This window comes from Patagioenas fasciata, chromosome 15 (assembly GCF_037038585.1).
Source record: "Patagioenas fasciata isolate bPatFas1 chromosome 15, bPatFas1.hap1, whole genome shotgun sequence".
Classification (NCBI taxonomy): domain Eukaryota; kingdom Metazoa; phylum Chordata; class Aves; order Columbiformes; family Columbidae; genus Patagioenas; species Patagioenas fasciata.
In genome coordinates, this window is record NC_092534.1 from 11,583,911 (window position 1) to 11,596,424 (window position 12,514).

The 12,514-nt window shown below is 46.3% G+C and overlaps 1 protein-coding gene across 9 annotated transcripts in view; it reads right to left on the bottom strand.

Moving 5' to 3' along the window:
• The window catches only part of TSC2 (TSC complex subunit 2), a 33,758-nt gene that overhangs the window by 3,271 nt on the left and 17,973 nt on the right, over nt 1-12,514 (bottom strand). For 2 of the 9 annotated variants that reach the window (XM_065850987.2, XM_071815067.1), the window contains exons 26-37: nt 11,614-11,742; nt 9,900-10,064; nt 9,352-9,504; nt 8,913-9,025; nt 8,440-8,661; nt 7,727-7,942; nt 6,040-6,108; nt 3,723-3,883; nt 2,900-3,402; nt 2,005-2,080; nt 1,028-1,114; nt 639-825 (exon numbers count right to left, since the gene is read on the bottom strand). In XM_065850987.2, the coding sequence (XP_065707059.1) occupies nt 639-825; nt 1,028-1,114; nt 2,005-2,080; nt 2,900-3,402; nt 3,723-3,883; nt 6,040-6,108; nt 7,727-7,942; nt 8,440-8,661; nt 8,913-9,025; nt 9,352-9,504; nt 9,900-10,064; nt 11,614-11,742 (2,081 nt within the window). Of the gene's footprint in view, nt 1-638; nt 826-1,027; nt 1,115-2,004; nt 2,081-2,899; nt 3,403-3,722; nt 3,884-6,039; nt 6,109-7,726; nt 7,943-8,439; nt 8,662-8,912; nt 9,026-9,351; nt 9,505-9,899; nt 10,065-11,613; nt 11,746-12,514 lie in introns of all 9 variants that reach the window. The other 7 variants (XM_065850986.2, XM_071815066.1, XM_065850990.2 and 4 more) reach the window with 5 other exon arrangements.

A 12,514-nucleotide genomic window follows, 5' to 3' on the forward strand; every position in this document is an offset into this window, starting at 1 on the left:
GGGAAGGCGGCGCTGCCAGCAGCGATGGTCAATGTGCAGCACTCGTTGGAAGACAGAGTAGTACCAGCACCACAATAATAAAAAATACAAGTTGTGCTCCCTTGATAGGTTTGTCCCCACTAGTGACAGCCAAATCAAAACATGATATTTGGAAGTTCCTCGTGGCCTGTTGGATCCTGGGCAGTATCTGCACCACTTGGTGCTGCAGGAGCTGGTAATGCTGCAGGTCAATTAGCAACAACCACAGTAACGACAACGCTCCTGCTTTCAGTGCTGTTCTGCAGAGGAACAATTAGCAGCATTTTGACATGCACACACAACCCTCAATTAACAGCTTCATAGCAGCTCAAGAATAAAGTACTTATTCTACAAACCTTGACACCAAACCATATCAACCTTTAACAGAGTAGAATGTTTTAAAAGTGGTCTGATTTTTTTTTTCTTAAATAAGGCAGGTATGCATCTCTCGCAATCTTTAACACATGGTTTGCAGAGATACCAGAGAGGGAATGGGAGGAGAACAGAGCCGCAGGTCATCTTTAGCACATCCTTGGAAAGGAAAGAGTTTGTAGAAAGCAGGTCAGACATCAGGGGAGAAAATACCATCCTCCCAATTCCAACCCCTGGAGCCACCTTACCTTGCATAATGTCATCATGCCAGCAGTAGGTAAACTGTCCATCCTCCCCGCACACGTCCAGGCCACCGAGGTAAATTTTATCTGGCTGACAGTCTTTGAGCTCAATGAGCTTCCCCAGCCCAGTCAGGAACTCCGTGTAGCGATAGGATCCATGTTCGTTTGACAGAATTGCAATTTCGTTGTTGCTCTAGGAAATAAGAACACGGGAGTCCCATGCTGAACACCAGCATGGTCATTGCCCTCCTAGAAGGGCTTCACACAAGCACTGGTTTTTAGTGCAAGAAACTAAGGAAAAGCAAGGTGAGTGCAGAAGCAGCTATAACAGCGGTGCCCTGGCCTTCTGTTGAGATGTGCTTGTTCAAGGGTTAATGCACCTGCACGCAGCTTACCTGCCCTTCTCCAACGTAGAGCACCGCGATCTTGTGTGTGTCGTAAGAAGGAATTTGATCCAGGAGCTGCACCGATCTCTCAAAGGTCTGCAACCAAAACAGCGGTCACATCGTTAAAAACCAATCTCCGCACCCCACTGCCCTCCCTAAAGCCCATCAGGACAGTGACAGCACGACGTGGGCACCGACTCCTGACCGGCACCAGCGTGTTCCTTGCTGAGCGCTGCTCTGGGCTGTGGGACCAGAACCAGGTATAGAGCAGCGCTACACGGTATCTGCCACTCAACTCTCCTGGTTTTACACTTCACATGAGATTAATCTGGTAAACAGTACGGGTTAGATGCAGCTGCCGTGACAAATTACACCATATCTTCATTCAAGCTCCAGGGATGAAAAGTTATCAAGTCTCTTGCTCTGAAGAACATTTTTTTTAGCACAAGGTGTCACCTCATCTCCCCAGGGCTCCCACTGCCTGAGCACCCGAACCAAACAGTAGGGGAAACCATCACCTGGAGGGCTGCAGTGCTCAGGTCACCAGAACCCCATCCCAGCATTAATTCTCCAGGAAGTTTGTGATTAATTCATCATACAGCCCCAAAAAGCTTCTTGGCCACTCCCAGTTATTATACACAGAGGGCTGACGGGTTCTGCCAACATCACCTAACGCTCGGTTTTCATCCTGCATTCCCCCTACCAGCAAAAAAACCCCAAAGTCCACAAATCATCCTGCTTTCTGGCTGGGATTCTGTAACAGCATCAGCAAAATCTCCAAGTATCTCAACTTCAATTCAGAGCCATAAAGCAGGAGCCACCAGGACTGGGGAACAGAAAATCTCCCATCTGTAGCACTGGGGATAGGAACCACATTTAACCTGCTCCAGCTGAGCTGGACAGTCATTACCACCATTTATGTTCAACAAACGTAATGAGGTTAGAAAAATTAAACACAAAAATTAACAAAAAAAATCTTTGCCTACCTCATTTGGCAGCAAAAGGGGCTTGTTGTTTTCGTCGCCAAAGAAGGGGGAGTGGTACAACTGCAAAAACACAAAGCTAAGGGAGAGAGGGGAAAAAAAGTCCTGTTACCATAAAAATTAAGCCCATTTTGACCCACTGCATGTAAGAACATCGTGTACAGAAGAAAAAGAGAAGCAATTAAAATGCTAACAGAGTATTACTCATCTTCTAGAGACACTTTAGGTGCCTGGACTACCCGCAGTTTGTAATAGACTCTTGTCATAAAAACCAATGGTTGTGTCAAACAGCGGCAGCTGCACAAATTCCCTGTTCCAAAGGCAAATCTGTACACAGAACGGGGCAGAAGGAACGTGCTCAAGGCTATGGGGGGTATTTCTAGGCTGGCAGATAAATGATTCTACAGACATGTCCATTTTATCTGCTCTCAACCCAATGAAGATTGTCTCATAATGCAATCTGGGGCAACTGGCAATATGTAAAGCTCAACAAGCAACTATTATAACCCCTTCTTAGTATTTTGCACATTCTATTTCTTGAACTGCAAGACCAGTAATTCATCCTGTTCACAGCCAAGTTAACCCGAGGTGACCTGCGTTCAAGCCACACGTACATTTGGACCCTAAAGCAGGACAGATTAAGAACATGAGGGAACTATTTATCTATTTCTTTTGCCATTTAAGAGACCCATTTTCTATGTCACTAAGTTAATTTGGTGATAGTGGGTTCAACACGCCTGTATTAGGTCCTGAGAAAACAGGTAATTAATCTTTCTTTTTAATCAGATGCTGTTTTGTAGGTCCCACAAAACCAGTACACCCCCCGAAACAAATCCAGCCACAGCTCCAGCAATTCCAAACTCACCACTTCCAGCTCCAGACAAGCCCCTCCACCCACCTTGGGTTTATTCCGGGTACTTTCTCAGCGTTGGAGGCTGCTGTTCTGCTCTTGAAGGCATCTCTCTCGATCCTTTTTCCTCTCCGGGACGGGGCCGAGTCTGAGATGGTGTAACCGCGGGGCCGGAGGCCCGAGGGGGAGCGAGGGGAGGTGACAGGAGCAGTGCCATCCAGCCCCCCTGACCCCGTGGCTCTGGCATCCTCTCCCTTGCCCAGCCAACCGCCCAGCCCTTCCCCTTCCAGGTTCCCAGACTGGGATTTCGATTTGACTTCTGTGCTCAGCCTCCTTGGTCCTTCTCTGCCATTGGCATCTTTGAGGACCTCTTGCAGCGTCTGTAGCTCGGGGGAAGAACTGGACTTGCTGAGCGGCTGGGATGGCTGGAAGGAAAGCTCCTCCAGCGTCCGGCCGTCCTCCGATGGCAGGACCCTCCCGATGGGAATTCCACCCTCCACCAGGTCTTCCGACTTCAGAGATTTTTCTTCTTGACTGGAGGTTGAGGAGGACTTAAAGAGGGAAGAAACAAAGATGGACAGTTTTCCTGATATGCAAAATAAAAGCTGACAATAGTAATGCTAACAGCACCCCCGACACCTCCCATGAAAGATGAGCAGAAGGTGCTGAGTACAAAGCAATGCGAGTGACGACCCTGCACAAACCAGATGTTTGCCGCTGCTGCTCTGCGTGTGTCCTGCACCGCCAGTCCAGCCCTCGCTCCCGACTGCATGTGGATTTTAGCGTATCATAGAATTATTTAGGTTGGAAAAGACCTTTAAGATCATTGAGTCCAACACCGAACAGAACCGGTCAAGCTGTGCCTCCTTACCCTGCTGTAAGACTCCTGGGGTTTACCAAACCTTTCCTCGCTCAGGACTTGTTCGGAACATGAAGTCTCAATGTCCTCGCTCTCCGGAGACTCAGCCGGGGACTCAGTTTCCTTCAGCTCCGTTTCTGACGGGCTCCCTTCCTCCAGCACCACCGCCGACTCTACCGAGACACAAGGCAGAAGAACTGAAGCCTGGAGTGTGGCACAGCCCGGCAGGTCCCCGTCCGCTCCTCTCACGCACCAGCCTTTTCCCTACGGGATTTCAACAGAAGGGCCACATTCAATGAGCGCTCTGGTTCTTGCATTTCTTGTCATGTCAGACTTGCTCCTGGCTCCCCTTTTGCACAGAGTAACGGAGCACCTTACCCTCCCAGCAAAGGGCTGCGGCTGCTTTGATCAAAAATAAGTGCAGTTGTGTCCAATTGTTACTGATGAACAAGCAGGGGACGGAATGAGGAAACGGGACCTTGTACATCAATGCTGGGTTACCAGGACAGACAGGAACTACGGAGATGTGAGGAAGTACAAGACCAGCATTAAAAGCTCATCATTATCCAGACAATGAAGACATCAGTTCTATGCAAGTGTGCAAAAAAAAGTCAGTTTTTCTGGTACTGAAATGCAATGCTCCTGTGCCTTGTAGTGGCCTAGAAGGAGATAAGAGATTTTAGGAGGAGCCATTTCCTTGCAGTTTGGCAGTTTTCCTAGTATGTCTCAGTAGAAGTGAAACAATTCAGCCCTAGACATATGAAAGGACAAGAGAGCAAGAGTCACACATGCACTGCAGCGATACTGGGAAACCTGCACGTGGCATCTGCTCAGCCCAAGGGCTGATGGAACCACACTGAGCGCAGAGCTCGGGGAGCCCTGCACAGGGGACAGGGTCATCGCAGCGTCTGACCTGGCCCTGACCACCGGGATGAGTCTGACCCCTTGGCCTTGCTTTTTGGTTTTTGTCCTGAGGAAAAGGCTGGAGAACAGGAGGCTTCCCATTATGCACACAAGGGACTGGAAGACCAATCTGAAAGGCCAAGATTTGTTTTCCAAAGTAAAATCAAAATAAAACTAGCACACACAAAAAAGAAATAAAATCAGCAAAATTAAAAAGAAAAAAAAAAATTTAAAAAAATCACTAAAGCAGCTTTTCCTGGATTGATTTCAGCTCGCGGGATCAAAGTTATTTCAAAGAAGCAATTAAGAGTTAGCATTGCACACACATACCTTCTAAAAAACCAAACCAAACCAAACACCCCCAAACAACGTGCTGATCTGGTTAGCTGTCCAAGCCAGAACACACCTGCACACACCCAGTGCTTCCCAGCTCCCCTCGCTCTTACACCACTGCCGAGATTGCTGCTGGTTTTAAATAATGCGAGCACTCGCTAATTATTCTTCAGGTGGAAAGAGAATAATATGAGCAGAGGAGAAATATCGGACAATCTTTCCCTGCAGCACCTCAGGGTTGCTCTGTGTGGTCCGTGTCACCAAGGACCCGCAGTCACCAACACCTGCTGCTCTGCAGAGAATTTTCCAGCAAAGGAAAGAGGCAGCAACACATTCCAACCCTCTAATTAAACGCACAAAGCATCGCCGATTATCAAAGCAATGCAGGTGTTGTGCTCATACGGTGTGCGGTTTGATCTCCACTTCATTGAGTTACAAAGTCAATTTTACTGAAGTGGAGAAAGAGTTTACACTACTATAGAGCCTCCAAAAAGCCAGAATTTAGCAGGTACTCCCCTAAAATATATTTCTTCTTTTTTTAATTTAAAAAGCTTTTAACCAGCATCCATTGTAACATCAAACTTTATATATATATATGCCTATATATATATCAGCTATATATATATCAGCTCCTTTTCTCTTTTCTGTGCCCAATTGTGCCGGATTCCTGCGGCTGACACGGGGTTCACTGGAGGGTGGGTGTCCCAAGCACACTGCGCCGTTCTCACAAGTGGGAGCTTTTACATTTAGCAGAACACAAAGCCAATTGTAAAACACAGCTGAAAATCAATAATCCAATTAACCAAGCCACTCAGCCATTTTGACAGGCCATTTAGTGCTGTGCCTCGCGAGTCACAACCCGCCCCAGCTAAACCAGAAGCTGCTTTAAGGAATCGCCTGCGCTTGCAAATGTTGGATCTGGCTTGGACTTCTCATGCTAGTCAAGATCCATTTGTTGAGAGTAATGAGGCTGGGTACAGACAGGAGACATGGAAAGGGAACATGAAGTATGAGGGATACATTTTCTATGAATCAGAGGTGTTCTTCTATGGCAATACTTTTTTTTTTTGTCCTTAAAGATATATAAATATACCTGCCCAGGATATGCTCCTGTGCAACTTCCCTTGACAACTGGACTGGTACATGGAAGAGAAAGAGGCCACTGCAAAGGGAAACCAAGTGAGCAGCTACATCAAAAGGAAGGAGAGACTATACGAAAAAAAATCAAAAAGCACAGAGTTTAAAATATAACCAAGAGCCTATTTTAAAATAAATAGATAAATGAAAACAAAGGAAAAAACAAGCTGGGATAAGCTCTCTAGATGCCAAAGGGATACTTGAAGGGTACAAGGCCTCAAGGAGAGTAAGGAGGCAGAAACACATTCGGACAACGCAGACTCGTGCTGCTTGCTTTGAAGAATGTATCCTTGTGAGCTTTTCAAACAGAAAACTCCTCAGTGACATCCTGGCACACGCGGGAAAGCAGCCTGAGCTTCTCCTGAGCTACGCTCTTCTGGCAAAAAATCATTTTTAAACACACAGGATAGTCTGAAGAGTCAAAATATGGATAATAATTCAGGCAGATTTAACCTCTAAAGAGGAAAAAACCAACACGTATGTGACAGTCTGACAGCAAAACTTCTTCAAAACACTCACTTCCCAGCCAGCTCTGGCCAGGTTGCTGTACAAGTTGTGCTCACAAGATGTGGCCAAAACGACTGTCCCAGGAGGGGCATTCGGGTGGCCACTCTTTAGCTACTCAGTTACCACCTAAATACCGTAAATCCACAGGAACCAATAATTAAGTGTTCACGGATAAGAATTTACCTTTTTAAAAAAAGGTGATCATTTGATTTTGGCTCTAATTTTGTGTTTACACATTCTGAAATCCTAAAATCATACCCTGCCCTGTTTAAAACAAACCTGAATACTGGCATTTTGACTGTATTTCCAAACAACCCACACCACTGATGCCACCTCCCCAGAAAAGCCTTGTCTGCTGTTAGCACTGCTCAGCTCTGACAGAGAGCCCCAGTGGTAGCTGTTGGTGATAAAAGCTCTGAGCAGGGATTACATATAAAAAAATAAAATAACATTTCAACTGTTGGTCAGCACTAACCTCCCAACATCAACAGCTCTTTCAGAAGTGAACTAGCACCAAAGTAAACACAGTGCAAAGCCACTGTGTTAAAATAAAGCCATCGAAAGATACTCAAGTGATTCTACTGCACTGGTCTGAAGGTTAAATGGTCCTTTTAAGAGGGGAATACATCCACAGCCAGCAGGATTTGCCTTTGCCCATCTCATGCTGTAAAGGACGGTGGCAGTTACATGGCTCTGGTTGGCAAAGTCTGTGACACTGTGACAGGCCATTCTCCCAGGGCCAAACACCAACTCCCACGCTGCAGACAAATGGAAATGGAAATGCTACGGGGGATGATCCATCCCCATGGGGGATGCCCAGATCAGCCCCAGACAGGTGGAAGAGGGAAAAGATCCACGACTTGGTTCATTTTCATTTGGGAAACAGCATGAAACACACAACTCCCCCAAAGAATTTCCATTACTCCTTGTTCTTCTCTTTGAGAAGCACTTTTCCGCTGGAACATCAGGAGCAAGGAGGAAGGGAATTTTTCACTTAAAACTTCTAAGGACTGATTCCCCTTCTCATTGCTATTCCTCATGCTCCTAATTTCACTGGTCTAGAAGCACTGCACTAACTCCAATGGATTTAACCAGTGCTGGGCTGCTGGACACGCCGCCGGCCGGCCAGCCCTCACCTGTGTTGGACCGCTGGAGAAGAGACGGTTTGGCTGTGCCAGTGGCCAGGCTGGAGGAGGGGACAGACAGGGATTTGTACAGAGCCGTTTCGCGGTGCTCTTTAAAACGCTCTGCGGCCATAAGCGCGTTGGAGAGCTCTTGCAGGGGCATGTTGTTGATATCTGAAGAGAACGGACTGAGCGGGTTCTCCAGACTCATCAGCCAGCTGGTGTTACCTGGGGAGGGAAAATTAGGGAAAAGCATTAAGTGCTTTTGACTCCAGAAAGTTTGTACAGCTCACATCGAAAAAAGCACAAATTGTTTTGGATTTTGCAAGTAAAAATCAAAATGGAACAAGTTCTCGGTTCTCCCGATATTTGGCAGAATCACTTGATTAATTTCCTGTTTTCAGTAAGTAGCTCCCAGGGCTCAGCACTTCGCTCCAAGCCCGTCAAACACTTTCCTTGGTAACTCATTACTACAGCAGATTCCCAGAAGGCAGCCAAAACACTCAGGTATTTTAATTAATGATACCAGGTCGGTTATTTTCTCACAAAGCAACTTTCAGCTGAAATAGGCAATTCCCTGTTAATGTTGTGTAACACACCAGCATTCAAGAATTTTGACTCTGAGCATGTCATTACTCCTTTCCTCACAGCTTCAGCCATAATCCTCACCCATCTCTAATCTAGCATGGGAAGCTAAAACACAACACACACTCAGGTTAAGATACCTGTGGGTCTGCGCACGAGGATTTCTGCCCATCCCTGTGTCAGCAGCGGGACATATGCAGCTAAGTTTGCTTTTTCTTTCTGCAGAGATGTCTGCGGAGCAGGATTAGTCTTCTCTGACCGAGATGCCAGCGCAGGAGGACTCTGTGTCCCTTGGGAAGCAGAGTTGGTGGGCAAATGGGAGGCTGAGCTGTCTAAAGCACCAACACGTAAGGCATGACCACCTGGCAAGAGACACAAAACAGAAGGGAGAGCCCTGCTTAGCACTAAAAATATCTCAGAATAAGTCTTTTAAGCTTCTCTAGCAGATGCACGCACAACATCAGGAAGCTGCTGCTGCCTCCTCACTATTAAATACCCAACAGGTCCAGATTCTAGATCAGATCAGACACAGGTCTCTTCAGGAGGCACTCGGACACCTCAGCCCACGACACGGCCCCAGAAATGGCAGTAAGACTCCAGGATAGGAACTTACCTGACATGGATCGGACTCTGTTGCGAGAGCTTCTGCAAACCTGCTGCCCGGCTTGGGATTCCAGTTTTGCTGGAGCTTCTTTAGTTTGTCTCACTTGCAAAACAGGGTCTGAGCTATGGAGGAAAAAAAAGAAAAAATCATAGAATCATTTTGGTTGCAAAAGACCTTTAAGATGATTAATTCCAATTGTTAACCCAACACTGCCAAGACCAGCTCTAACCCATGTCCCTGAGAACCCCAGGGATGGCGACTCCACCACTGCCCTGGGGAGCCTGTTCCAGTGCCTGACAATACTGGTGATACTGGCAGTGAAATCAGTGATGCTGGACAAATAAGACATTACTCTTCTGGTTAGTGGAAAACCTAAAAAGATGCACTGTATGAGTGGTTTAAGTGACTTTGTTAGGCAGAAATTTCTAGAAATGGGTGGAAATTTTACCTTGATTCTGTGCTGCTTTGGAGTTCTCCAGAGTCTAAGCCAAGCAGGGACCTTGTCCCTGTTCCAACACTTGTAGTGATGGTCACCAGCTTGTTACCAACCAGCCACGTCTTCGTCCTTCCTCCAGCCAGCAGAAACTCGCCCACAGGAGACCTGGAAACACATTTGTGATGAACTCTGGGGCTGCAGCGGAACAGGGGACTTATCTCACATAACTACATAGGAGCTACTGCCTGATTTCCTTCTTTATACAGCATTTTTAACATATTCTGGGATCATCAACATCATCCATCAGGACAAGGGATGAGCTGAATTTAGTATCAACCAACAGCAGAACTACTGGACACATATCACAGAGCAGAAGGGAATGAGCCTTGTCTGAGCTCCATGTCTCCTCCTGGGAAGGGCTAACAAGAAAAGTAAATGCCCCCATGTGAAGGCAGCTGGCACGACACTCAGTTCTGTAGCAAAGACTGTGATTATCCAGCAAGGACATAATTATCCAGCAAACAAAAGTACCTCTCCCATGGTGACCAGGTGGCTCCTACCTTTTAGGCACCGCTGTGAAATTTGAAAAGACGTATCGAGCCATCATGTCCAGACAGGTCTCCGTGAGCTCCAGGTGGAGATTTTTTAAGTTGTCGTCAGCCTGAGCCATCGAATTTTCATCTGCAGAGCCCAGGCTTGAACTAGTGATGGATGTTTGTATCCGACTACAAAAGAACGTTTCCAACTGACAGATCGCATTGCAAAATGCTTGTCCCTGTCACCCGACAGACAGTGTGATGCACAACACCCTGCGATACATGCATGTGCCAGATCAGAGAGGTGGCCTGACATTAAACCCAGGACATAATCAAAATACTTTTGCATCAGCCTCAAGCTCTGCAGCTTGTCATTGCAGAAAGCATATTTTATCTGGAGAGACTGAGAAACATTTAAATGTCTGTCAGCTGCATAAAACAGGCCAGTGCTCTCTGATGTTGCAGGCCCATGGGTAAGTGCGCCAAGCAAAGAGCACACACCAGCTCCAAGTCCGCGGATCTATAGGATCTATAGGACCCATAGCGAGGGCAAGCATCCCAACACCCGCAGAGTTTCCCAGGCAAGATGTTGCCCATGAGCCACAAATCAGGGCACTCCAGACTTGAGTGTTGTTTTTTCTCTGCTGCATCCCTTTCATGTTTTGGTTTTTTCCTTCCCTCCAAATTCAATAGCTACGTAAAACCTAATTTAACTTGAAACAGAAAAAAATTGCACTCTGGACAGGAAATTGGCACAAGAATAGAGAGCAACTCTGCCTTCAAATCACCCAAGATTACACATAAATTTACATATTTACATTTACATAAGAATATGAGAGAAGAAAATCAGCTAATAGGTTAATGGGGATATTATAGAATGCAGTGCCAGAATTGTATTCACAATTCAGTCACTTCAGTGTCTCTCCCCCAACTACCATATAGTTATAGTCAAAAATCAAACCAAAGTTCCACTGACAGCAGTCCTCACAGATCAAGGCACCGATCTTCAGGTTCAGACTTTAAACCAACATGTTGCAGTTTAACACTCAAAGGAAGTGACCCAGAAAGATGCTTTAAAAACTAGCATTAATTGTTTCATCTTTCACATGAGCAAATCAATGTCTACGACCAAAACTTGTTTTCTTTAGTTGTGAAAGCAACAGCTCGTAAATGAGCTGAGCATTTATTTAACTGCTCTACAGAAAGACAAATTAAGGCTTTCACGGCGTCACACCTCGAGACCAGAACACTTGTGTCAGCTCCCTCTGGCTCAAAGAACAAACCCCAAGCTGAGGTCAGAACTGCTCCTCACAGTTTGGCCTGTACAGAAGTTTGCAGAGTATCAAAAGCCTCTCCTGGGCAAGTCACTGCTCAGAAGGCTGAAGTTTTAGCGAGTTTTACCCAGGACTCACTTGCACAGAATGCAACTTTTTCCTTTGGTGCTGTCTGTTTGTGTGTCCCCGTTCAACATTTTGACTTTTAAACCAGACATTTTTGTTGCTAAAGCATCAGAGATTAGGGCAAAGTGACCAATAACAACATAAGATGCGATGTGACCACCCAGTAGCTGGCGCTGGGGAGCCACGCGAGGTCCATGATACTTTCCCAAAACCAAGGCCAGTTTTTTATTGCGTACCGAAGTCATGCAAGCATCCCCCATGCAAATCCACCCACCCTTGCAGTACAATTTCCAAGGGCTGAGCCGCTCTTGGATCCTCCCCATTTAAAGTGCCTCTACCTGCGGACCACATGTTCAGACACACTGATGCTGCGGGATCGGAAGGCATCAACTGCAGAGGATTCTTTCAGCTCTTTCACTGGAGGAGAGTTATTCAAGCCTTGCTTTGCATTTTTGGCTAGTCTTAAACTACTAGGTGGAGAAGCACCAAGCCCCAAAAGAGGTCACAGGAAGGGAGGAAATCATTGTAGGGATGTAGGTTGAAAGATCACAGGTCACAGGGTCAATATTGGGGGATCCCGGAGGATGATGTAAAATCAAACAAATGCCAAAAAAGGAAAACAAAAATTAAAACGTACAAACAAGCAGAGCTGAAAGCATTAAAAAGACAAACCACATTTTGAAAACAAGATTTTAAACGCGCTACAAAACAAATGAAATTAGTACAAGTTAAAACAAAAAACTGATTGAAATGATAGTTGGAATACTGCGCTGTTAAACAAAGGCAAGAGCCCCTGAATGCTGATTTGGCACAAGTTTTCCAAGTCTGAGAAGTTTTGTGCAGTTCAACCACCTCTCACCTTGCCCCAACTCACCACTTCGGCACCACTAAAAACCTGACTACGACCAGAGAGCAGATCCTCGTGTGCTTTATCAACACCATGCAGCAGCGCATTTTTCTGAGGCACAGGAATATATCACCCAGCTCTACCTCTGCTAAGCCTGCTCCAAACCTGAGCTCCTACCCTGAATCCCAGAATCACCCAGGGCCAGTCAGGGATGTCCCTAAGCTCAGCTGGAGACACTGGGGAGACTCGGCCCATCTATGGAGACCGACCCTTCCCACAGCACAAAGACAGAAGGGCAAGAAGACAAATATCCTGCAGGCTGGATGCTGGACTGCGTGATGCTTTTCAGTCAAACAAGGAGCCTTTACATGTGGGAGATGACAGCAATTAAC